The following is a 23,691-nucleotide window of genomic DNA, read 5'->3' as shown; positions in this document are numbered from 1 at the left end:
GAACAGTGCATGGTTGGACATGTATGGAGTATGGAGTAGATTGATCTCCACCCGTGCACGGCCGAACTGGCGGGAGTGCATCAAAGCGTGTAGAAGAAGAAGGAGGGGATCAATGATGGCGTCGGTGAGAATTATATATGATATCAATCTACTCGGCTCGCCATTTGCAGCCTTGTAAAGTTGTCACATCCCAATTTATCAGTCATCATCTATCACCCTCTGAAGCTCTAGAAAACCGACCCCTGACTAGCCTCAACATGTCATCTCCGTCTCTGACTCTTCTCAACCCGGCAAGTGTTGCGCCTAGTGGACCTTTCTCCCACGGCGTGGTCATTCCTTCCGGCCATGATATAATCGTTACGGCAGGACAGATTGGGACCGTCGATGCCCAAGGCACCATCGCCGAGTCCTACGAAGCCCAGGTGGCGGCCGCTATTGAGAACCTTGGTGCTGTTCTGGCCGAATATGGAGCCACCCCCAAGGATATCGTCAAGTTGACGTACTACATTGTCGACTATGGTGAGTGATTGGCTGAGGTCTCTCCAATGACTTCGGTGACGGCTGAGATCTCTCCAATGACTTCTGGGCTAACCTGACCTTCTGCGCTTCAGATCTGTCCATCAGGCCCGTTCACATCAATGCCCTGACCAAGTTCCTCGACGGACACAGGCCGGGAACAGCGCTGATAGGAGTGGCAAAGCTGGGGAACCCTCGGCTGAAATTTGAGATTGAAGCGATCGCTGTCGTGAAACCCGGGACCGTGTCCGCACCTGTTGTGTCTGGCCTGGCGTGAGCATCTCGAGAGGGTCTCGCGCCTGATATGTATCATCTACCATACCCCTCCATAGTTGGGGGGACTGCAAAAAAGTCAGATCTGGCTCTGATCAAGGCAATTATTCCAGGGGCAATGTCTCTGATCAAAGCAATTATTCCAAGGGAAATGTCCCTAAAATGTCCTCGAGGCTGATGTTGGCCAGCGGGTCGCTCCAATATAATGACTGCCATTCGTTCAGGTTGTTCTGCCATCGATTGAGTTCCAAATGCATGCTGCCGACACTGGTGTCTCCCAATGTCGGCGGTTGCACCCACTCCATCTCTTGAGGCGGTACTTGGCCCAGGGTTGAATGCACGGCGGTGGCCGTGCTGGTAGACATGACTTCGGCGCGAGATACAGATGTCAAAGACGAATCCTCCTCCAGTTGGTTTGCAATCACCGAGGACGGGGACGTTAGATTAAGACCGGCGGTGTTTTCGGCCGGTTTATTGGCATTGGACTGAAAGAGGCGCAGGACCGAGACTGCAAACAGCCAGTGTCGACTAAGCTTGCGCAGAGACAACAGCCCCGAATCATACTTCTCCCGGTACCGCAGGGCGAGGATGGAGTTGTGGCACTTCAACTCCCCGCTGATCTGGAGCATGGCGGTGAAAAGACTACTGGGCGCCCAAAACCAGCAAGATTGGAGGGCGCCATGTTCCCGTAAGCATTGGAAGTTCTTGATGATGTTGGAGGCAGCGTCGGCACAGATTTCTCTATCGCTCGAGGCAATCCTCGCATGACTGTTTGCGTGGTGGGATGTAGTCCGATGGAACTGGATAAGCACGGTGTTGTATGTGAGATGCAGCAGCGGCACCCAAGGGCTGGTATCCATCATTAACCCGGTAGAGCTTTCACGAAGCACGGGAGGTAGATGCATCGACCATTCGGCCAATGCGCGGTCCACCACCTCCAGCGCATCACTCCTGCTGATGCCCAATCGGCTGGCTTTTGCAGAGAAGTGAGATCGCACCAGCTCCGAGATGGTAGCGCAGAGCTTCGCATGTTGAATGACAAATGCGGCTGGCGTAGGATCGATCGACGAGTCGAAGTCGTCCGGTTGAAGAGGGGGCACATCACAGTCGTCCAAGTTGCTTCGAGGGTCAGTCCAAGCTCGAGCAGGAGGATGAGAGAGAGCGCGAGGATGAAATGAACTGGAACTGTGAAGTCTCGCTTACATAGACTGTGGCCGACCGTAAAATAGAGACACCAAACAATCAAATTGAACCAGACACCACCAGATCATCCTCCAAATGCGCTTGTCCGTGTCCGGCATCATGCTATGGCCGACCTCGCGATGCACTAGCTCGATTGGAGAGTCAGCAACGGCCACGGGAGCAAGCGGACCAGCAATGGGAGAGATGGATCAGGCAGCTAGGAAGCAGTCTTACTCCCGAGTCCGATGGCGGTCCTCGCAGCGACGCCAATCCACCACCAAGCATTTGCACAGATATCGTCCCCGCCATCAGAAAACCAGGTCAACAGCAATGCCGCTTGTACCACATGCATTCGATCCGCCTCGTATCGGCCGTCGAGCAACGCCTTGGCCCGACGAAAGAACGCCGCCTTCAAGTCCTGGACGTTCTTGAACGACGTGGTGACGTGGCTCCCCGCCAAGCAGACGGCCTGGAGGAGAAGAATGGGAGGGGACGACTTGGACTGGTGGTACTGGGCCAGAAACTTGTCTTTGTCAATGATGGGGAAGCCCGGGTGGACGGAAGCAAAGTAGTCTGCTATCAGCGCATCCGACACGTGGGCCGGGGGCAGCACAAATGCGTCCTTGGGGATGAGATTCGGCGTCGCCGGGCCCTGCGAGTTCCTAAAGCCGCGCGGAACGTAGATGTCGGAGCAAGGGTAGTGATACACGTGGTGGTTGGCCGATCTTTGGCGCGTGAGGTAGTTCAGATTGGCCAGTTCGCTCCCCACGTAGGTCGACCGGGCTCGGATCGGGTTGCACTGGAGATCTTGGGTGAAGAAGTCGACGAGATGTTCTTTGGCCAGCTCGAAGTCACCTTCGTACCCGGGGGCGGTCGGCTTGGGACTGCCTTCCCCTTCGCCTTCCCCATCTCCTTCCCCTTCCGCAGTCTCATGGCTCCGGGCCTCTGGAAAGCGGGCTTGAGGACTCTCTGCAAGGTGAGCGGCTTGCCGTGCATCGTGGCCGTTGCTGTTGCCGCGCTTGCGCTTCCGGCGCTCTGCCACGGTGCATTGAACACTGGCCGACTTGCAATTGCTGCAAGGGAACCCGTTGATGGCGCCGTCGCACTTGACTTTGCGGGCATGGCAATCCACACAGGCCCTTTCTGTGGCCAGTCAGCTCTCCGACTCCCTGCTGAACGCGACACATGATCCTGGCCATCACTTACTCACAGGCCGAGTAGACGGCCCTCGAGATGCGCTTGCTGGAGCGCCGGGCCTGGATTTGTCCATGAGTCGGTCCTAATGTGTTCCCACAATGATAGGAATGGAAGGATATCTTCTGTCTTCTGATTTCGCGAGGGTTGAGGCCGAGGGGTACAGTATATGACATCTTTGCCGAAACTCCAGGACGCCGACAATGCCGAAACACCGAGTTGCCCAGCGGGGTGAAAAGGCTTAGGCTAACGAGGCTGGATCCACCACTATCAGATACGGCTCGATGGAGGAGATTGCGTCTATTTTCGAGGGTTGCCTATGTCTCACGGCCTCTATAATGACCAATTGATTTGGTTGAATTCCTCCATGCGTGGAAAAACAATGTTTGTATTGCAATATGGAGTCATAGTGTCTGGTCTGTAAATAGAAGAAGAAGGGATCATTCTGTTGACCCTCAGGAGCTTCCAGCCTGCAGCTTCCTATCAACGGCATTCTCAACCAGATCCACGTGGTTGATAGTCTGTCCATCATGGCACCTGCAGCTGAATGGCAGCAAATAGCAACGGTACGTGCTGTGGCCATATTGGACAGGCACTACAGCCGCTGACCTGCTATGTTGAAGCAAACCCAAGAAGCATTGGCCGCAAAGATCCCCGCGGCCTGGCGTTTGCCTCAGCAGTTCCTGGACTCACAGCAGAAAGACGTGTCTGGAATCCCCGCCGTCTGTGGCATTCTATCTGAGGACGACCTGGTGATTACTGCTGCCGACGCCACCGAACTCTTGCACCAGATTCACACGGGGGTGTGGACTGCTGAACAGGTCTGCCTCGCTTTCTGCAAACGAGCGGCAATCGCTCAGCAATTGGTAAACGCCTTCAGTCACTGCTGGCCGCAACCATGGCTAATTCAGCGCGCTCCAGGTGAACTGTTTGACGGAAATCTGTTTCGACGAAGCGTTGCAGCTCGCACGGGAACTGGACCGTCACTACCAGGCCACTGGCCAGCTGAGAGGACCGCTCCACGGCCTTCCAGTCAGCATCAAGGACCATGTCAACGTCGCAGGGCTGCGATCAACCCTCGGCTACTGTCGCTGGGCCGACAACCGGCCCAGTGAAGATGCGGTCTTAGTCCAGGCTCTCAAGCAGGCCGGGGTGGTGATCTTTGTCAAGACGACGATGCCCGTCACTGGCATGGCAATTGAAACCGTCAGTCAGCTCTGGGGTCGCACCAAGTGTGGTTTCAATCGAGCCCTGGTATCTGGAGGAAGCTCGGGGGGTGAAGGAGCACTGGTTGGTATGTACGGGTCGCCCATAGGTATTGGAACTGATATTGCCGGTTCCATCCGGGTGCCGTGTGCCTTCAACGGGCTGTATGGCATTAGGCCATCCACGCGCCGCCTGAGCTATGAAGGCATTACTTCCAATGTCAGCGGCGGGCGCGCAATTGCTGCCGCCATTGGGCCCATGTGCCATTCAATCCGTGACGTCGAACTGATATGTCAAGTGGTGACCAAAGCGAATCCATGGTATCAAGACCCCAATGTTGTCCAGAAGCCATGGCTACCAAGACCTGCAATTCCAACCAAACTGTCCATCGGCCTCTTGAAATTTGACCAGGTCGTAATGCCTCATCCACCCATACTGAGAGCGCTGGACGATGCGGCAACTAAGCTGAAGGCGGCGGGCCATGAAGTGGTTGAATTCACCCCCTATCAGCATCAGCGAGCCTGGGACATTGCTGTAAGGCCCATTGGTCTACCCAGCATTCTCTTCTCGAATGTGTGACTGATACCCTATGCACTGTCTAGTATCCTCTCTATTATGCGACCGGGGGCAAGGAAATGCAAGCCCATCTCGATGTTACAGGCGAACCATGGCCGAAGGCGGCAGCCAAATTGAGCGCGAATCCAGACCTGCGAGAACAGTCGGCAAGCGAATTGTATGCTGTATGTGATGCTGTGATCGATCGTTGGAGGCACCAGCAAGAGGATAGCTAACAGAAAGACTAGCTACACAACGCTCAGGACACCTACAAGAAGGAATACCTCAAGCACTGGAACGCGACCGCGAAATTGACGTCGACCGCAAGGCCCATTGATGCGCTTCTGTGTCCGATCAACCCATGCGCCAGCTACCCCCACGACTTCTTAACGTAAGCCACAATACTCAATCTCTCGGGAGATGGGAAATGAGGAATAAGAAATGGCGCTTTCCATACTGATGATCGAGCAGATGGTGGGGATACGCCGCTCAATGGAATCTCCTGGACTACCCGGGCGTGATCATTCCCGTCGGATTCGTTGACAAGGATCGAGATGTCAAAGACACAAGCTACAAGCCTACCTCTGCGATGGACAAGGAGCATTATGAGCTATGTATGTCTCCCTCATTGCGACTCAGAATGGTTTCAGGACTAACCAAGTGGCAGATGATCCGGATTTGTGGCACAACGCACCCATCTCGCTACAGCTGGTGGGAAGACAGTTCGAGGACGAGAGACTCCTGGCTGTAAGTGCAGTCGTGGATGAGGTGGTGAGTGGAGGGAATGCATAGAATGTAACCATGAGGTGATGGTCTCCATACCGTGGTGAAGGACTGAATGGAAGCTACGAGGAGTACAGGACTTTCCTGTCAAAGGTTGAATTGTTCCATGTTGTCTATCAACGGGGTATGGGGAGAGCCCAGACTATATAGGTGTGCGTGTACCTATACCTATACCACACCTATACCAGCCTTCTGGTTAAAGGGCAAGGCTGGGAATGTCTAAGTTTGACATTTCCAAGTGGCAAGGATCTTGAATCGAAGGCATCCAGTCGGATAGACAGGACCATGGTTCTGTCCGGGTCCTGGTCCGTCTTATGGTTTGACGCGAAAGTCCTCCCTCCTAGCCACTGTAGCTCTATAGGAGCGACACGATTCGCAGTACAGGATCTTGCCATGACCGCCGTAGGATAGATACATGTAGCCGGCCAGTCATCTCCGTAGTGGCATGGCAATCCCTCGGCATTTACTATAGCCCTAAGCCTCTGGTCTGTCCCCGGCGTTTCGGCGTATACGCTGCTCCTGGACTCTCCTGTCAGAATTGCATCTTTCTCCACACACCGACTTGCCAGGGAGGGGATCAAGAGACTGGGATCGATCTAGGTGACTCATATCCCCCGTTACGTCTAATTAGAGCTTACGGGTTCTAGAAGGGCCATCTACATACCATATAGATTTGCCGCTCAGATTCATCAGTCTCGGTTTCAGTTTATATGCGAGGCTTCAACATTCACGACTACTGAGGACTGAGGACCGTTGGCGCGATCGAAGCTTCAGCATTCACGACTCCTGAGGACTATTGGCGCCTTCAAGATGATTGATATCCTTGATCTGATCGTCGAACGCGGCGGCAATCCCGAGCTGGCCTGTCAGTCTCTCCGGAAACGCTACGCCGACGAAAGTCTCGTCCACGAAGTCATCGGACTCTGGCAAGATGCATACAGCGCTCGCTACCGGGCTCAGCAGGCACGGGCACAGATGAACCAGACCCAGAGGGAGATTGGGCACATGCATAGATCCGGACAGGATCCCACGACGTTACTGGCCAAGAAGGATAAGCTGGACGAGGAGATCAAGGCACTGGAGCACGAAGCCACGCGCCGAGAGGACCTACGGGACAGAAGGTGTAAATTGATCCCAAATTATGTGCATGAGAGCGTACCGATCAGCGAAAACGAGGTGAGTGATTCCGAAGGGGGAAGTGGTTTCTTTTTTGAGAGATATATATACATATACACAACCCCACCCCCCGACCCCCCAACACTGCAGTCATGGCTTTACACCGAGTACAAGCTGATTGTTCCGCTAGGACATGAATGAAGTGGTGGCAAGCTGGACTCCCGCGGGCGTTGAGTTGAAGAAGAAGGACTGTCTGGCTCATCATGAGGTGATGACCAGGGCGTGGCCTTTTGCTGATTTCGCTCGTGGTGAGAGAATGAAAGAAGCCTGCAGGAGCTTGCGAGGCTGAAGCCCCTAGTCCCCTGAGCCCGCCGATCGAGGGGAGACAGTGCTGACTCCCGTAAAATCACAGGCGCCAAACTTGTCGGCCATAGAGGCTATTTTCTTCGGAAATGGGGAGTCTTCTTTAACCAAGCCTTGATCAATTATGGTCTTCATTTCCTTTACGCCAAAGGCTACGATCCCATCCAGCCGCCTTTCTTCATGAAATCGGAGTACATGGCCAAGACGGCCCAGCTGGATGACTTCGAAGAGTCGTTGTACAGGGTGGTAGAGAACAACCGCCCAGATTCGAATTCCGACGCCAAGTATCTGATTGCCACCAGCGAGCAGCCGCTGTCGGCCATGTATGCCGATGAGTGGCTGGCGGAATCGGATCTACCTCAGAAGCTGGCCGGGTATAGCTCCTGCTTCAGAAAGGAGGCAGGCTCCCACGGGCGAGATGCTTGGGGGTTGTTCCGCGTGCACCAATTTGAAAAGGTAAGTCAAGCAAAGCATGTGGTCGTCATCGGTCGCGAGACGGACAGAATCTCCCTTTCCTTCCCATATCAGTATCTCAATTTGGTGATGGTAGCTAATCCACCTTGTTTGGGCGGGACGCAAAGATCGAGCAGTTTCTGTTTGTAAAGCCCGAGGACTCCTGGCAGAGTCTGGAAGACATGAAGTCGGTGGCCGAGGAGTTTTACCAGTCTCTGGGACTGGCCTACCGGGTGGTGGCCATCGTCTCTGGCGCCCTGAACAACGCTGCGGCAAAGAAGTACGATCTGGAAGCCTGGTTTCCGCACCAGGGCGAATACAAAGAACTCGTCTCCTGTACCAACTGCACCGACTACCAGACCCGCGAGTTGAACATTCGATACAGACCCAAGGAAACCAAGGCGGACACGGGGGTGCGCAAGGCGTATTGCCACGCCTTGAACGGCACGCTCTGTGCCACTGAGAGAACGCTGTGTTGTCTTCTGGAAAACTACCAGACCGACCAAGGCGTCGTGGTTCCTGACGCTTTGAAGCCTTATATGCCCCCAGGCACACCGGACCTGATTCCCTACACCACAGATCTACCCAGACATATGGGGGCGAAGAAGGAGAAGGAGCCTCGGTGAGGGCAACCTTCCTGTTGCTGGTTGGACAATGTACCATGTAATCGATCGAGTCGATCTTGCCATCCCGCCTCAATACATCTCACGCCTTGTACAGTCTCTAGTATACACATGGCTATTACTGTATAGTATTAGTATACAGAGTACTGTTCCAATGGCTCATCTCGCGCTACCTTAGTTCGACGAGCTCTAGGTTATTGTGCCCGAGGATTGACTAGACCGGATCTCGTTCGGAGTACAATGAGGAATCCAACGCCAAAGCCTCAAATTCACTCAACTCATATTGTGACGCAGTGGCTACACGATCTCCAAGGTTGCCGTCATCCAGTACACCACCACCATGAACCTGAGGTACACGACATTTACAGAGCTTCAAAGAGGCTCGGGGAAGAATAGCCACGGGGTCGGTGGAACAACAACGCATGCTCCGGAGAGCCATATTCCGGTGTCTCACACGGCTTTGTGTGATCAAGAGGTTAAGCGGCCATCAGAGAAATTCTCATTTCACTGGCACATCACCCCTAGAACAACAAAGACTTCTTACAAGCCGCTACCACGGCCAGGATCATCCCTTTGTCACCAAATATGTGAGCTCGGGCATCCACATTCCCCGAAACGTGAAGCTAAAAAAATTGCAAAACATGTTGTTCCAATGTCAACATTCCAAGCACTTGGCTGGAAGCTCCTTTTCTCTGCGCTTCCAACCCTGTTCTTACTTGATCTGCGGGTCTAAACAGCAGAACAGAACATTATGAAACAAAGGCACCATATGTCCGAGACAGATCTTAGCTCAACGCGGTCTACAGATCAGATCAAGACTCTGCAACGGGCTTAAAGAGTAGGCCACAGAACGACAGTGATCCAATATGGTTCCAGCTTCCACCGGCTTTTGGGACAACTTGCCCAAGATTCAGTTGACCAAAAACGCGCGGAGAGAACTCGATCGGAGAAACACTCAAGCGGCTCTAAACTCCCAATTGGCCGACCTACACTCGCACCAGCAGATCACACAGACACAGTCTACGTGCTCACAGTCTACATGCTCTCAGTCTCTCATACCAGCTTCTGAATATCTCGGTAGTTGTAGACCGAAGACTTTGGCGAAGATCAAACTGTCTGCTAGAAACGGCGGCCCATATTTATCAGACCTCAGGGATGTACGGAGGCGACATCCATTCTGTTCTCAACACTAACTAACAATCTCTAGCCTCTCAACCGAGCGATGTCATTTAAGCTAAATCCCTCGGACACTGAAAGGGACACTGAAATGGACACTGAAATAGCGCAACGCAGCCAATCTTGCGGCCCGTATGACGGGAATTTTGTGCAGAACCTCGAGGATGGTGGTGTCTACCTTGACGCCCATGAGTTCCCAAAACCAGCCAATTGGACGGAGATCCATCAACGATTGTCGCAACCCAGACCATCTCTTTCGGGCTCCATGTTCTCAGAAGAAGAGTTTTTGGACTTTGTGGCAAGGGATGAATCGGCAAAGAACGAGAAGATGGTCAAAATACGAGTGATTCCTATCATCGAAGGGAGAGTTAAGGATTGGAAATGCGTTGCCGGTGAGAATCCATTCACCAACCTCGACCCCCTAACAGCTTTCACGCTTGCTCCCGGGACTCCAGACACCTACTACGGGGCGCGTCCGGAGCAGCTTAGTCTACAAGTGCGTGATGAACTCAGCAACCAGATTATCCCATCGCCAGAAGTTGGTCTTCCTATGGTACCGAATTTCTTCCTCCAAGTGAAAGGACCGAATGGAACCCCGGCTGTCGCGATACGTCAAGCTTGCTACAATGGTGCACTAGGAGCAAGAGGTCTGCACAGCTTACAGTCATACGGCCAAGATCATCTACCGTCCGACAACAATGCTTATACAATCACGAACACATACTTGGACGGTACGCTCAAGATGTACCTCACTCAGCGCACTCAGTCATCTAGTCCCGGCAGTCGACCCAAATATTACATGCATATGCTCGGAGGTTGGTGCATGACGGGCAATCTCAAAACATTCCGAGAGGGTGCTGCATACTACCGAAACGGCATGGAATGGGCAGAGGAGCAGAGGAATGAGGCTATTAGGCGGGCAAACGAGAGAGTGGGCTGGGAGCCCCCTCGCCGGTATCTAAGGAAACAGTGAGTGTGGACCGAGGAAGCTCAAGGCTACGATGACGGTTGGACAACAAAAAGGACTTTTCGATTACAGCAACGACATTTGAATTGCCTTCTCCTATTCGGCAGTCCACAGTTTCGGCACTGCCATGATCCCTGCTGATTTTTCAACGATTGTTCTGGCATTATCTATCGATAAAGTGGTCCAAGACCTCGGGTCTGCAACATGCAACCATGGATAGCTTCGGCCATTTCCGGAGGAACGTTCCAAGATACGACCATGAGACGTACCAAGAGAGGGAAGCGGTATGGTCAGACAATACTCCCGCGCCATTCAAGCCGAAGAACGAAACCAAGAACGAAAAACCAAAAACGAAAAACCAAAAACGAAAATGGAACCCCGTCAATTCAGAAATCTCGTCTCGCGCAGGATCCCTATCGAGCACAGCTGGCCTATTTTCTCTTTTTTCTTTTCTCTTCCTCTCGCTACCCACACTGCTCAAGTGAAAGTGACATGCTCCATTTTTGTCACATAGCAGCTGGAATTATCATAAGAATAGATCGATGATTCCATTTATGGCTTGTATGTTTGTCACCTAGCCGCTATAATTACCATAAGAGTAGATCAATGATTCCATCTGTGCCTTGTAGGACCGAGTCAAGCTGGTACACTCTATCTCCAAGGCGGTTGACCGTCGGATATGCGATATGCCACAGGGAACAAGCTACACGTGTGTATGGGTCAGGGTCAGGTGGAACGGCAGGTCGTTCCGGAGATAATCCTGTCGAGTAGGGTCGGCCTTGGGCTCTAGTTTATGAGAGGAGCAAGTGTAAAGAGAATGGCAGGATAAACGAGACCGTCGAATCAAGGCGAAGGTAACAGTCAGAGAGAGGATGAATCGAAAGATGAACGGGAGAGCACAAGGCTGAGTCGCGAGGGGAAGGATCTAAAGCGGCGTGGGCTTGGTGAGCACCCACGTGATCTGATCTCACCTCCCGAGCATTTTTCCGTCCGCCGGCGACGTCAATAAATCGTCAAAGTCGCCAAACACTGGCCGGTCCTCAGAGTTTGACCGCAACAATTACACTTGTGGGCTTGTCGCGAGTCTGTCGATGCTTTCAAAGGACTACAAACGCATGTTCAACAGTTAGAGGACTGCTGGGGCAGGGTCTGTTGCACCTTCCAGAGATCTAAAATGCCGCCGCCGATACGTGACCCTACCAAGCGGATGACCGCAAACCCAGCAAGACCCGTTGCAAGGTATCGTCCAGGAAAACCAGTTGCGGGCCAAGAATCGTCTGACGAAGAAGAAGAATCGGAGGAGGAACGACAAGTCCAAGCCCAAGCCCGGCCAAAACCTCAAGCGAGACCTCAACCAAAGCGGCCCACCCAGGCACCCGTACAGCAAGACAGCGAGGACGACGATGAGGACGGCTTTGTCACGGAACCTGAGGATGAAGAAGAAAATCAAGATACAGCGGCTAGGACGCCACAGCAGTCAGCAAAGCCTACTTCGGCGCAGTCTAGACCAGTGCCTATAAAGCGGATTGAGACACAAGGCGAGTCGGAAGAAGACGACGACGATGATGAAGAAGAAGAAGAAGAAGAAGAAGAAGAAGAAGACGGATCTGAAGATGAAGAAGAAGACTCATCGGAAGAGGAAGAGAGTTCATCTGAGGAGGAAGAGCCTCGGAGGAAGTTCCAGCGGCCTACGTTTATCAAGAAGTCCGAACGGAAACAAACACCCACAGATGCGTCCTCCATGCAGATGACCAACGACGCTGGAGCTGGAGCCGAACTCGACACGCAATCACGACGACTAGCGCAAGCGGAACAACTGATCAAAGATCGATTAGAGCGCGACGCATTGGCGCGCGCACAGGGAAGGAAGGCATGGGACGATGATGATGACGTGCTGCCGGAGTTGATGGTGGACGACACGGACGGCGTTGACCCGGAAGCGGAATACGCGGCGTGGAAGTTGCGAGAACTGAAACGATTGAAGCGCGACCGTGAAGCCCTGGTGGCGCGCGAGCAGGAAATCGAGGAGATCGAGCGTCGGCGCAATTTGACGGCCGAGGAGCGCGAGAAGGAGGACCAGGAGTTTGTAGAGAAGCAGCGCGAAGAGCGCGACGCCGGACGGTCTCAGGCACAGTTCCTGGCGCGGTATCATCACAAGGGCGCCTTTTTCCAGGGCGACGAGGCCACCGAGATCCTCAAGCGCCGCGACGTCATGGGTGCTCGTTTCGAGGACCAAGTTTCGGACAAGTCGACTCTGCCGGAATACATGCGTCTGCGCGACATGACCAAGCTGGGCAAGAAGGGCCGCACGCGCTACACGGATCTCAAAGGCCAGGACACGGGCCAGTTTGGCGACGACGTCAAGAGATGGAAGGGCAGCAACGGTCCGGGCGCGCTAGGGTCAGGAGGCGGCGGAGCCTTTGCAGGTGTCGACGATAGATTCCTGCCTGACGATCAGCGTGGTGGCGGAAGATCCGCTCCCAGCGGTGCCAATGCCACCGCGCTGGCTCCCAGGTCCGACAGGACTCGAGATCGGAAGAGGTCGTATTCTGCATCCAGGTCGAGGTCTAGGTCCCGCTCCCGTTCGCCGCGGAGGCGAAGAAGAGATGACGACCGGTACGGTGACGGTGATGGTGACCGTGACCGTGTAAGAGACCAGAAGCGACAACGGGCATGATATGGAGATCTGAGTCGCCATAATTATCATGAGGTAGACACAGTATCTGGAATTGTACATGATTACATGATCCTGAACCACGAATGGCTTTGCCTACTGTACTATTTCTACTGTATTTACGTGATTCCGAACCACGAACGGATTTGCCTACTGATTGACTTCTACTGTATTCCGTAAAGAACGTGAGATGGAAACACCCACCGAGTACGTAGGCTAGGGGCATCTGCTCGGCTCAGTACCTAGGTGCAAGTGTAGCGTGTAGCGTGTAGCGGGATAGTAACGGCTAAGGCCTGGAATTGATTCTTGATTCCTTAAGTGAGAGTGAGAGTGAGAGTGAGGAGAGAAGAACGGGTACGGGAACGGGTACGGACGTGGCTTCGTTTGATGTCACGATAGATAGATGTGGACAGGACAGAAAGGGACGGTATCCCCATCGCTCGCGGCACTACTACTACTACTACTACGACCCTGAATGTGTCGACACGGGCATAATCGATCGATCGAAGGCGAACTCGTGCTATTCAATAATCATTCATTCATTCCTTCCTTCATTTATTTATATATTTGGGTGTCATTGAGCATTAAGTCATTAAGCATTAAGTCATTGATCATCGTCATTGATCATCAATCCTTCTCTAGAGTGGTCCCATTCGACCACGTAGATGTAGATGTAGATGTATGTAGATTTATGTAGTCAGACTCATGCAGTTAAGGAGTCAAGATCAAGTCGACTAACTTGGGTAGGTAGGTACATCATACGCATATGCATACAACAAACAGCAAACAGCATAGTCTCCGAGATCTGCACAAAGGGACCATCTAGTCAACCACCAGTCAACCAGTTAACCATCTAACCAGTCAACCAGTCAGCCAGCCAGCGTAATTGAGGTAGTGGTGTTGATAGTGGTAGGGAGATACAGCAACCCTGGGTCGTTTATCATGGTATCTTGTCGCCATGCTCACCTGTGTTCGTGTTCGTTTGGCTGCGATGTGGGATATAGATACAGACATGACTTGCAGATGTAGACATGACTTGCAGAAACAGACATGACGTGACTTGCTCGACCATTACTTAGGACCTGTCCTAACCTGGCGTCATAAAGTCGGCGGTGTCTGTGTAAATGCAAAGACAAACGTAAACGTAGACGTGAACGCAAAGGCAGAGGCAAATGCAAACGAGAACGTAATGGCAAAAGCAGAGAGAGGCAAACGTAAACGCAACCGCAACCGCAAACGTAAACGTACAAGTAAACGTCAACCGAAAAGCATACGTAGAAGTAAACGTCAACACAATGTCCCTGTTTGTCGGAAAGGGGTATAAAAGATTGCTCAACTCGAGCCGACGCACTCTCAACCCTAACACACTCCCATTCCCATTCCAAATTGACCAATCTCCAACAAGTAACACCACTCCAGGAATATATCATATCAAATCCTCTGAGAAACCCCTAGAAATGGATGCCTCCCGTAAGTCATGTTCGATGCATCCTTCCCTGAAACCGTGGAAAAAGCCATGCCGCTGACCCCAGAGTCATAGTCATTCCCGTGGGTCCCACCCAAATCCCAATGCCAGGGGGCACGCCTCCTCTCGCCGAACCTAGACCGGATCCAGGACCTCCAGGCTCGCCGCAACCGATCCGAGCAATGTCCGGGAAGAATCTTGTCCCTCGCTGATATCTGTCCGACAGAAGCCAGGGCCAGGGGGCACACCTCCTCTCGCCGAACCTAGACCGGATCCAGGTCCTCCAGGCTCGCCGCAACCGATCCGAGCAATGGCTGGTAAGAATCTTGTCCCCCGCTGACATCTCTGTCTAACAGAAACCCGGCTGACTGACTGAACAAGACATCTTCTGCCGTGATCCAATCCGACCAAGAACCCCTCCAAACGTACCTTGGGACGATCTCCAAGGCACAGGCAGGGGAAATGGCGTTATTGGAATGACTGAACGAGAAGTCGATAGCGGCGAGAGCACCACTCCTGCCGATAGCCCTCCCCACAGCCCACATCGTTAAGGAGTACTCGAGTTCCACGTTTCCGTTCAACTCGGGGACTGTAGCTGGCCAAGAATGGTCATCTGTCGGATGTAAGACAAGCTGGGACAATTGGACTGGATACCGCATCTCCAGGAGCATGCTCAGGTTGAGGCCTATGTAGTTGTTGGGGCCAACTGGTGCTGGTCCTGATTTGTGCTGGTCCTGATTCTGCTGAAGTCGACATAGCACTGTGTCATGCCGAGTCTACCATGAGTGCCACTGAACCCATGGGACGGGATCTGGCTGAAACACCACACATGGCATAGTGACCAGCAATACCATTCGACTGATTCTTCCTAGACCGTCCTGAATAGCACTGTTCAATGTCGCCATGCCTATCGTTTGCCCTTGACGCTACCACTGCAGCCTGGTGTCACTTTCGAGTGCCACTACCTTGTCCAAACTCGGTGTGCATGATGGTGTAATTCATGCCCTGGCACTCGGTCATCTTGAACGCGTTCTTGGCCTCTTCCGCCACCATCACCATCGTCTTGAACTTCAGGTGGTCATTCTCACTTGACCCCCTGCCTCTCCAACTCCTTCTCACGCTCCAAGACATGGTCTTCGAACTTGATCAAGAACACCGTGCGATTTGGCCAGACATCGGTGGCGGTGTTGTGCGCCGAGGCTTTACACTCGAACCCGGCGCCGTCACAGACTCCTTCAATGATGCCGGCAATGTAAGCCGCAACGCTCAACTGGCTCATCTCCTTGGGCACGGAGATATACTGGTTGGTCAGCGGGGTGTTGTCGATGATCATATATTCGCCCGGGTTGGTCGTCGACTGCTCCAGAGAGTCGGCCGGGCGCGAGAAGAGCAAAGGGTACAATTTGGTCGTCAGAAGCGTGAGCAGCGGGAGCAGTCGAAGCGGACGGTTGGACCCGGCTGCGCCACCGCTCGAACTCGTCGAGGACGTCGAGCTCGAACTGCCTGCGGGGCTGGAGCGGTAGAGGATCAGATCTAGCATCTTGAGCCCGAGAGGGTATCCTTGTTCGTTCAATCTCTTCTCGAAATCCTGGATCCCCTGCACTCGTCGGTGCGCGTACGACACCATCTCCATAAACAGGTAGGCAAAGCTGGCCCGGGAGAGTTCGGCGTTGCGGGAGCGGTTCAGGTTCCGGTCGTAGATGGTCTTGCGTGTAGAGGGGTATCGAAGTGTAGCCGTCGTAGTCGTACTCGCTCCCGTGCTCATGCTTGTGCTCGTCGGGTTCGCCGTGCCGCCGACAAGAGTGCTGCTAGAAGTAGAGTATTGAGACAAATGCCGCGACGGCGACGACGCGAGTGAGGGCGGGTAAGAGGGCATTGTGTGGCCTGGACGTGCGGCGGCCATTGCAATGAGGTGAGGCCCTGTTGGAAATGAAACTGTTGGACCTGATGCTGGTCTGAATGTATGGAGTAGTCTCTCATACTCCGCACTACAGAGTACTACGACGATAGGTGAATTAGTGCTCCAGAGTAGAGCCAAGTAATATTACTTAACACCCTATGCCCAGCGGTAGATGCTAGATACATGTAATCTATTCGTAACCCCGTATTTGTAAGTGCTATGTAGACACGTACTGTGAGGATACGAAACAACATAACAAAGAGGCATGACGGGCTGATTTTGTATCGCTCTACTGCTTCTCGTCCAACCCTAGCCATAGAGTCTTAGACTCCATACTCCGTAAATGGGTAATCCGTCCCTTCACGTGGCTTGAACGGCGGCCTCGCGCAAATCATGCGAACGTGTACAACTCTCTGGACATATCTATCGAAGAGTGAAGCTCGTTGCGGAGTGACAATCTGCCTTGCCAACATCTACCCGCAGTGCTGTTCAATCTATATGCCATCCAGGATGGCCCTGTCCACCTCGTGTGTGATCCAGTCTGTCCTCGGCCTCCTCGGGCGGGTTTTTTCTCTTGCCCCCTGGAGCCTCTGAAGAGCTATCCCATTCTTGAAAGGCCTTTTGTCGTTGCCTTGAATTCCATTGTAGGGTCCTGGAGATGCTATTGACCCACTCTTCGATTCGTCGGCCGGGTGGCATCACACAGGCGAATGGATACCTCGACGCCGAGATGGTCACATAATCTCCCGGAAATAATTCAATCCTATAGAGGGTTATGAAAGCCCTCAGCAATGCATGGCCGGACTTACCTCTCCCGTCCATCGAAACTCGCCCAACAGTTTGCTCTAGCATCGTAGGGGACTCCCAACCTCAGGACAATGGTATCAGGCAGGATGATGGGTCGGAATGACAGTGTGTGCGCGCAGATCGCCGTGACAAGAATGACCGGGTTTTCAGGATGGCACAGTGATCCGCCAGCGGCCAGATTGTAAGCTGTGGAGCCAGTTGGCGTGGCCACACAAATTCCGTCGGCTTGGACGGTCGTCAAGTGTTCTTCGTCGCCGAAGAGTTCAATGGTTGACATGGTCGGGTTCGGCCCTCGGTCAACCACAATATCGTTCAGAATCTCGAATGTCCCGTCGGGTTTATGTGTGTTTCGGTCGTCCGCTTCCTCGCCAATTAGCTCCTCCACGATATCTCGAACCTCGGCATCATCATCTCGTCGGCAGCATCGCATGACGGTGCCTTCGAATCGTAATCTCAGGCTAATCGTGACACCGTCCCTGAGCGCCTGTGTAAGTGTGCTCTCGTAATCACCGAAATCGAACTTGGTCATGAACCCCAATGAACCCAAAGAAAAGGACAACACCGGGGGAACCACGGTCTGGAATAGCCAACTCGCATAAAGCACTGTTCCATCTCCTCCAAGCGTGATGACAAAGTCAAATGTGTGCGGGTGCTTGCGTGCCAGATCCACAGTCCAGTACTTCAACCGGTCTTTGTACGAAGGGTCCTCGGCAATCAGACCCTCTGCGTCAAATATCTTATTGTCCTTCATCGTATCCTCCACATAAACAATATATGGCACAGACCGATCCTTGGATAGGAGCCATTTAACCACGTCCCTTGTTTTGCCAATTAGGGTCTTGTCGTACACCTTGGTGAGCAGGAAAATCGACCGTATCTTTAATTTGGCTTTGAGATTGGACAGTGTCTTTGCCAAAGACCTCACGCTCATTGCCATATCACTCAATTGTTTCTTTGTAAGCAACCGGGATTCTGTCGCGCGCACCTCTTCTCTGCGCGTCCTGTCCCCATTTGGAGGCCCGGCCGGCGCCTTTCTATCAACCTCGTCAATCTGTTCGAGCTTGGATTCGACTATAGGCTGTTGTCCCAAGGAGGTCTTCTCGACCAGGTTGTGGACCAGGCATTGCGATTTCGGTTGTCGTAAATGGTATTTAGATGGGATTTCCACTTCGGGGTGCGCAGGGAGGACGACCGAAGATTTGCGGCGGCGGACACTGTCAGAATCGAAGACGACTTCGATTTTGCGGTTGAACTCGTCCTCGCTGCTGGAATCACCTTGTCGCTGGAGGGGCATCAGTCTTGCAATCAGAGGGCTTGTGCGAACAGAACCGAGGAACGATAGTCATCAGACCGTTGACTTTAGCGCGATCACACGTACAATTTCTGGTATACACTCACTGATCCTCCGGCTCAGGTGTGGAGCTTCGCTCCTTCCAGACATGATGGAGAGGCGACGAGAACCTGAGACGAGGTGATGATGACCGTCTAATTGTCCGCTGAGAGACACACGTCTTCAGGAGGCTCTCATGATGTTCCTATCCGGAAGAGCAGGGAAGTCTGTGGCAGTTGCTGGTGGGAAGGAAACCTAACCCATCAATAATGACGACAATCGCGGGCAGTTCAACAGTCAGCCGCAGGCTGGAGTTGATGATTCAGCAATCTCTTTTGGGTAATGCACATGTTCTCGGCAACAAAACGGCTGTAGCGCCAGCATGTCAGCTTGTGAAGTCAGTAAAGTCAACGCTGCCTACACTACACCTTTCCTTTCCTACTACACAGACCATTGAGGGTGGTAGAACAAATTTATTTCAGTTCCGTGGTATCACTGCCTAAATACCATTGACCACAGCCAACGCCAAACGCACTGGGTATCACTTTTGTTCTGTCTCTCGTAAAGTCATCAGTTCGTCGCCTTTGTACAGCTCCAATCACAGCACAGGGACTATTGGTGTGCTAGGTTGCCGCTGTTCTTGCAGATGGTGGCCTACTTGGCTGGCCGTCCTCATGCTTGGAAGCGACAACTCCTCGATATCCTGTTGCTTGGCTGGACTCTCGACTGCCGATTCCGACTCCAATGATGAAGGTGAAGCAGACACCGATGGACTCTCGGTTGATGATGCAACGGCAGACATCAAGTCTTGCCGATCTATCCCTGAATCTCCACTCGACCATTCTGCCATATTCTCGACTTGATCGCTAGTTGAACCTGTGTCAACGTTTGAAATGTGGTGCTGAGACGTCCGGTTAAGACCCGACATGCTCATAGAAGCATCCACTTGTTGCTGGAAGGGTATGGCCTCATAAAAGAGCATGAACCCATTCCCCGTGTGGAGGACATCTTCCTCGGTGATTTTGGTCACCAAGTCATCATTGAAGGAATACCACTCCTTGCCACGTTGTCCCAGGGCGACATAGTGGCCATTGTCGTGCCGGCCATAATGCGTCACCATGCATTTAAGTTCATATTCGGCTTCGACAGAGGAATTGTTCCGGACAATCGGGGCGCACCACCTGCTGAGAAAGCGCAACTTCGCAGGCACGGCAACGCATGCCCTGTTTTTGAGTTGATTCCCGTAACCATCAAAGATACTTCGATTGATATGGAGAACCAGGTCCTTGGGCAATCTTCCCACCGTGATCTGCTTCGTCTTTGTCCTCAAAATTGGCTTCCTTTTCACCGGCTCCTCGACCGACTCCTCATACGAGCCATTGGCGCCATTGTGGGCCAATTTCGTACAGTTCTCACACTCGACTCCCTCAATCTCTTCTGGAGCCGTATACTCATTCAGAAGGTCCTCTAGGTCGGAAGGGCCCCGAATGCCCATATTTAGGGTTAGGCAGTTGAACTGATTGAACGAAAAGCCTTCCGTGAACCCGCAAGTCCTGCATTCAAGACACTGCGCAGTCATGCCATCCATAGGATTTCGTGGCTGGGACTGCAACAGACGTGGACCTGATTCTTTCGGAGCCTCGGAAGAGGACGGCCACCCATGTCGAGGAGGAATGCCCTCTTCAGACCGAGCATTGTGCATCCACTGTGCCCTTATACACTCTAGACCAGGAACAGAAGAACGGGTTAGGACTTTGATATACAAACCCGCCTCCTTCTCGACTGTCTCAAGCAGTCGAGAGAAGTACTCCTGCGCATCTTGCTGCTGCCAGCTATCCATGGACTTGAGAACGTTGGGGGTCCAGACAGTAGCCTTCCGAGGGGTCCAATCCGTGAGCTGTTCTAGCAAGCACACCAGCGCCCTGTGCGTATCTGAAGGGATACCGTACCTCTCACATTTTTCCAAACTGCGCTCCATGAAATTGGAGAACGCGGGCAAGGAAGCCAGGCCCTGAAGGACACTATTTTGATAGCAAGAGTTATCCCAGTTTCCCAAACCCGGCGGACACGCCTCGTTGCTCAGTGAAATGTATTTGCCCACCCCTGAAAGGCTCCTAACCTTCCGCAGTGCTAACGGCAGCTGGGGTTGTCCGAATATCCTCTGAATCGCCTCCTGCTTTGCATATATGTCTCCAAATTGAGCTCTAGCGAATTGTGCTTCTTCGGGCCCAAGACGTCCAAGGCGAAGCATGCCGTACTGCATGACGTAGAGGAGGGGTGAGGGGATGAGGTAGATTAATGATTCGTAGAGAGACCGTTTGATGGTGGACGGAGAGGCGTCGAAGTATGAGACCACATAATATCCGAAGACGAGAAGGGCAAGCGTCGAGATGATTTTGGTCTCGGTAGGGTAGAATGGTTTCTGGGGAGCGTAATCATAAAACGGGCTCTCGTTTGCCCTCGCCGGGAGGCTGCTCATGTCGAAGGAAGGGAAGGTGGAAGTCGCGGGTAGCGATCTGAAAATCTGGCATATGGGCTGATGAGGCTACCACGCATGTCAAGATATGGAAGTGTATAGGACTTTCTCAGATGGTGACAGGTTGATTCCACTCTATTGTCGCCGCCGGCAGGCTACATAGATGACGAACGGACCAGCAAGCTGTATGCGAAGACTCCTCATTTACTTGCATTGTCCAAGGGTGGTCACGCAACCTGAACTTGGCCACATTCACGAGGCGCAAGGCTTAGGGGCTTGGCCCAGGCGCCGCTTTACCCTTCCATGCACCCTCCGAGTCGAGTGTCTACACCTTACACCTCTATCCTCTCCGCTAGAATCAAAATACCCTCGAATCCGTACCGTAGTCCATAGCGGCGAGTAGCTCTCTTGTCTCTCGTTATCTACGGCCTTCGGCTTTCTTATTGCTATTCTCCTTCTTTTCTAACCTAAAAATCATCGACCTTCCCGCTCGTGGCTACAATTAGACGTACCGTGACCATAGACGAACTTCTGAGTTTATGCAAGGGCTAACGGATACTAGGAAGGGGTATATAGAGAAGTTGATGGAGAACGCGGAGCTCAGAAATATGTCTTTAAGATAAGATACAGAAAGATTACGATCGAACTCTATGAGTCAAGGCCTTCTTGACGAATGGACCTCGATGCCTCAAAGTCTCCTTCGATTCTTACTAGCACCTGGGCACTCCGGATTGATAGAGGGACACTGGTATGATGGTCCCCGTGAAGACCTGGCAGTATGCGTCGTTCTCATTCTGGACCAGATCATCGGCAAAGATATATCCCGTGAGAGATGCGAGCAATCTGAAGGAGAGGAAAGGAGAAGTAACGAAATGCATATTATAAATGAGTGATAGAGCGAGCGACAAGAGAGTTGGTTCACCTATTAGCAATACATGATATGGAGGCAAGAATGTTTGCGCAGAGCCACAGGATGAAGAAAGACGACCCGGTGAAAAGGGCCGTTGGAACCCCTAGATGAAGACCGCATCGACAGGCCATAGCCATCACCTCCCTCGAGGTCGTCTTCGTGCAGACTCCAGAGGATGATACGGAACAACGTCCCCCCTGAAATTGCTTGATTAGCTCGTCGACACTGAGATGATGGTTTCCAAGTGTACTGATATCGCCACCCAGACCCAGGCTTGTTTGCGCCTGGAGATGGATTAGTGCCCGTTGCTTAGGTGCCGCTTGGTAAAGCTAACAGTCACTGGGGGATTTGGGTGCTCCTTATAAGACGCTGGGGCCGCATCTTATGGGGTTGGTTTCTGAGCCTTGGGAGCCTTCTCCTTCGGAATCTGGGAGGTGGGTTCCGATGGGAGATGAATTTCCCAAAATGGAATGGAGAGGAGAGGAGATGAGAGAAGAGAATGTGACGGAAATCGTTTCTTCAACCTCTATCAGTAGTAGGATCGTATCTGTGCGTGTCACATAAGGTGTCTTTCCGTTGGGATCATCGACGATGCCTGCTTTGGGCCAGTCGGCCCACCGGCAGGGCATGTGTGATCCTGACTCAAGGGCTTCCGCCCAACTCATCCGTGCTCATGGTAACATGGTGTTCTTGACCGGCTCTATATCTTTCGACTGTCGTGCCTCGAGTAGTATGTGCCCCGAGGGCATCCAGTTCTTCAGCCTCTCTCGCTTCCCGGGAAACCCGTTTCCGCTCTTCCAGCTCCCTCAAGGCTCGCGCAGGATCTCCTGTGGCCTTCTTCACCCACCACCTGTCCCACAACCACTCTAGTGCCTGGCTCGTCATCTGCTGCAGGTAGATCAGGTTAGGAATGTGGCCGTGTGTGACCTCGTGCCGTAGATCGACAAACTTTTGTGGCATCCCGATTGTCGCGGCGTGAGCATACATCGAGCTCTCTCCCTTGGCTGTTGACACAACGGTAGTACCGGCGCTGGCGCCATCCAGAGCCATTTCGGCGGCATGTGAACGGGCAACTTCGCGGTCAACGAATCCGTTGACGAACCTCGCAAACGCCATTGCATAGATGCTCTGCATGGCGGAGTCGGAGATGCTCCGTTCTCCCTGCGCTCGACCTCTCTCGTCGTGCAACAATGCTTCGGTCAACCCGGCGGTTGCGATGAGCGCAGCGGGCAGTTGACCGGCTTTGAAAAGCCACAGGTTGACCCGATTCACGGCTTGCTGCCGCATGTCTGGCGGCGGGATTGAAAAGCCGTCTTGTTTCACATGACCAGGGAAAAACCAGTCCCGGACCATGGCCAGTTCGGACTCGTGTCGCCATGGCGAGAATTGCAGGACCATCATAAAGTGTAGGGTCTAGGAGCCAGATGATTGCATTGCATTTTTGCAGCGCACCGAGATCAAATGTCCGAGCTAGCGCCAGGTGGAAGCCGCCGGATCATTGTCATGATGTGGTACGCAGGGCGGAGGACGGAGACATGTAAGAACTGCAGACACCTACAGGGAGTCAATTGTTGTGGGAGGTGAATAGGTAGGTATGTGTAGATTTCTCGTGTGTCACAATGCTATTGGAGGACAAGTCCCCGCCATCAATTGCCTGGGAATCAAGCTCGTCGATCCGCCATTCGCCATTACTCCGTACTGCCGCCATATACGGATACTGTA

The 23,691-nt window shown here is 52.9% G+C and overlaps 10 protein-coding genes across 10 annotated transcripts; 5 read left to right on the top strand and 5 right to left on the bottom strand.

Moving 5' to 3' along the window:
• Nucleotides 1-257: 257 nt before the first annotated feature.
• On the top strand, nt 258-793 carry A1O3_04909 (uncharacterized protein; the record flags this gene model as incomplete). Its single annotated transcript, XM_007735037.1, has 2 exons — nt 258-519; nt 612-793. 2 exons carry the CDS (start codon nt 258-260, stop codon nt 791-793), a joined length of 444 nt encoding a protein of 147 aa, XP_007733227.1.
• A 133-nt stretch (nt 794-926) lies between these two features.
• Nucleotides 927-3,241, bottom strand: A1O3_04908 (uncharacterized protein; the record flags this gene model as incomplete). Its single annotated transcript, XM_007735036.1, has 4 exons — nt 927-1,908; nt 1,993-2,116; nt 2,206-3,114; nt 3,178-3,241. The coding sequence occupies 4 exons, from the start codon at nt 3,239-3,241 to the stop codon at nt 927-929; spliced, it is 2,079 nt and encodes a 692-aa protein (XP_007733226.1).
• A 538-nt stretch (nt 3,242-3,779) lies between these two features.
• On the top strand, nt 3,780-5,718 carry A1O3_04907 (uncharacterized protein; the record flags this gene model as incomplete). The annotated part of the gene is made up of 6 exons (XM_007735035.1): nt 3,780-4,031; nt 4,087-4,905; nt 4,974-5,111; nt 5,175-5,317; nt 5,398-5,540; nt 5,594-5,718. The coding sequence occupies 6 exons, from the start codon at nt 3,780-3,782 to the stop codon at nt 5,716-5,718; spliced, it is 1,620 nt and encodes a 539-aa protein (XP_007733225.1).
• An 801-nt stretch (nt 5,719-6,519) lies between these two features.
• Nucleotides 6,520-8,267, top strand: A1O3_04906 (seryl-tRNA synthetase; the record flags this gene model as incomplete). The annotated part of the gene is made up of 4 exons (XM_007735034.1): nt 6,520-6,885; nt 7,016-7,107; nt 7,206-7,644; nt 7,770-8,267. 4 exons carry the CDS (start codon nt 6,520-6,522, stop codon nt 8,265-8,267), a joined length of 1,395 nt encoding a protein of 464 aa, XP_007733224.1.
• An 863-nt stretch (nt 8,268-9,130) lies between these two features.
• On the top strand, nt 9,131-10,413 carry A1O3_04905 (uncharacterized protein; the record flags this gene model as incomplete). Its single annotated transcript, XM_007735033.1, has 2 exons — nt 9,131-9,421; nt 9,472-10,413. The coding sequence occupies 2 exons, from the start codon at nt 9,131-9,133 to the stop codon at nt 10,411-10,413; spliced, it is 1,233 nt and encodes a 410-aa protein (XP_007733223.1).
• A 1,168-nt stretch (nt 10,414-11,581) lies between these two features.
• On the top strand, nt 11,582-13,084 carry A1O3_04904 (uncharacterized protein; the record flags this gene model as incomplete). Its single annotated transcript, XM_007735032.1, has 1 exon — nt 11,582-13,084. One exon carries the CDS (start codon nt 11,582-11,584, stop codon nt 13,082-13,084), a length of 1,503 nt encoding a protein of 500 aa, XP_007733222.1.
• Nucleotides 13,085-15,630: 2,546 nt separating this feature from the next.
• A1O3_04903 (uncharacterized protein) lies at nt 15,631-16,422 on the bottom strand (the record flags this gene model as incomplete). Its single annotated transcript, XM_007735031.1, has 1 exon — nt 15,631-16,422. The coding sequence occupies one exon, from the start codon at nt 16,420-16,422 to the stop codon at nt 15,631-15,633; it is 792 nt and encodes a 263-aa protein (XP_007733221.1).
• Nucleotides 16,423-16,935: 513 nt separating this feature from the next.
• Nucleotides 16,936-18,694, bottom strand: A1O3_04902 (serine/threonine protein kinase; the record flags this gene model as incomplete). The annotated part of the gene is made up of 3 exons (XM_007735030.1): nt 16,936-17,209; nt 17,256-18,535; nt 18,632-18,694. 3 exons carry the CDS (start codon nt 18,692-18,694, stop codon nt 16,936-16,938), a joined length of 1,617 nt encoding a protein of 538 aa, XP_007733220.1.
• A 487-nt stretch (nt 18,695-19,181) lies between these two features.
• On the bottom strand, nt 19,182-21,062 carry A1O3_04901 (uncharacterized protein; the record flags this gene model as incomplete). The annotated part of the gene is made up of 1 exon (XM_007735029.1): nt 19,182-21,062. One exon carries the CDS (start codon nt 21,060-21,062, stop codon nt 19,182-19,184), a length of 1,881 nt encoding a protein of 626 aa, XP_007733219.1.
• A 1,549-nt stretch (nt 21,063-22,611) lies between these two features.
• On the bottom strand, nt 22,612-23,367 carry A1O3_04900 (uncharacterized protein; the record flags this gene model as incomplete). The annotated part of the gene is made up of 1 exon (XM_007735028.1): nt 22,612-23,367. One exon carries the CDS (start codon nt 23,365-23,367, stop codon nt 22,612-22,614), a length of 756 nt encoding a protein of 251 aa, XP_007733218.1.
• Nucleotides 23,368-23,691: the final 324 nt, after the last annotated feature.

Source organism: Capronia epimyces, assembly GCF_000585565.1.
Source record: "Capronia epimyces CBS 606.96 chromosome Unknown aczIQ-supercont1.4, whole genome shotgun sequence".
In the NCBI taxonomy this organism is placed as follows: Eukaryota; Fungi; Ascomycota; class Eurotiomycetes; order Chaetothyriales; family Herpotrichiellaceae; genus Capronia; species Capronia epimyces.
Note: the sequence above shows the minus strand (reverse complement) of the source record. Positions and strands in the feature narration are given on the sequence as shown.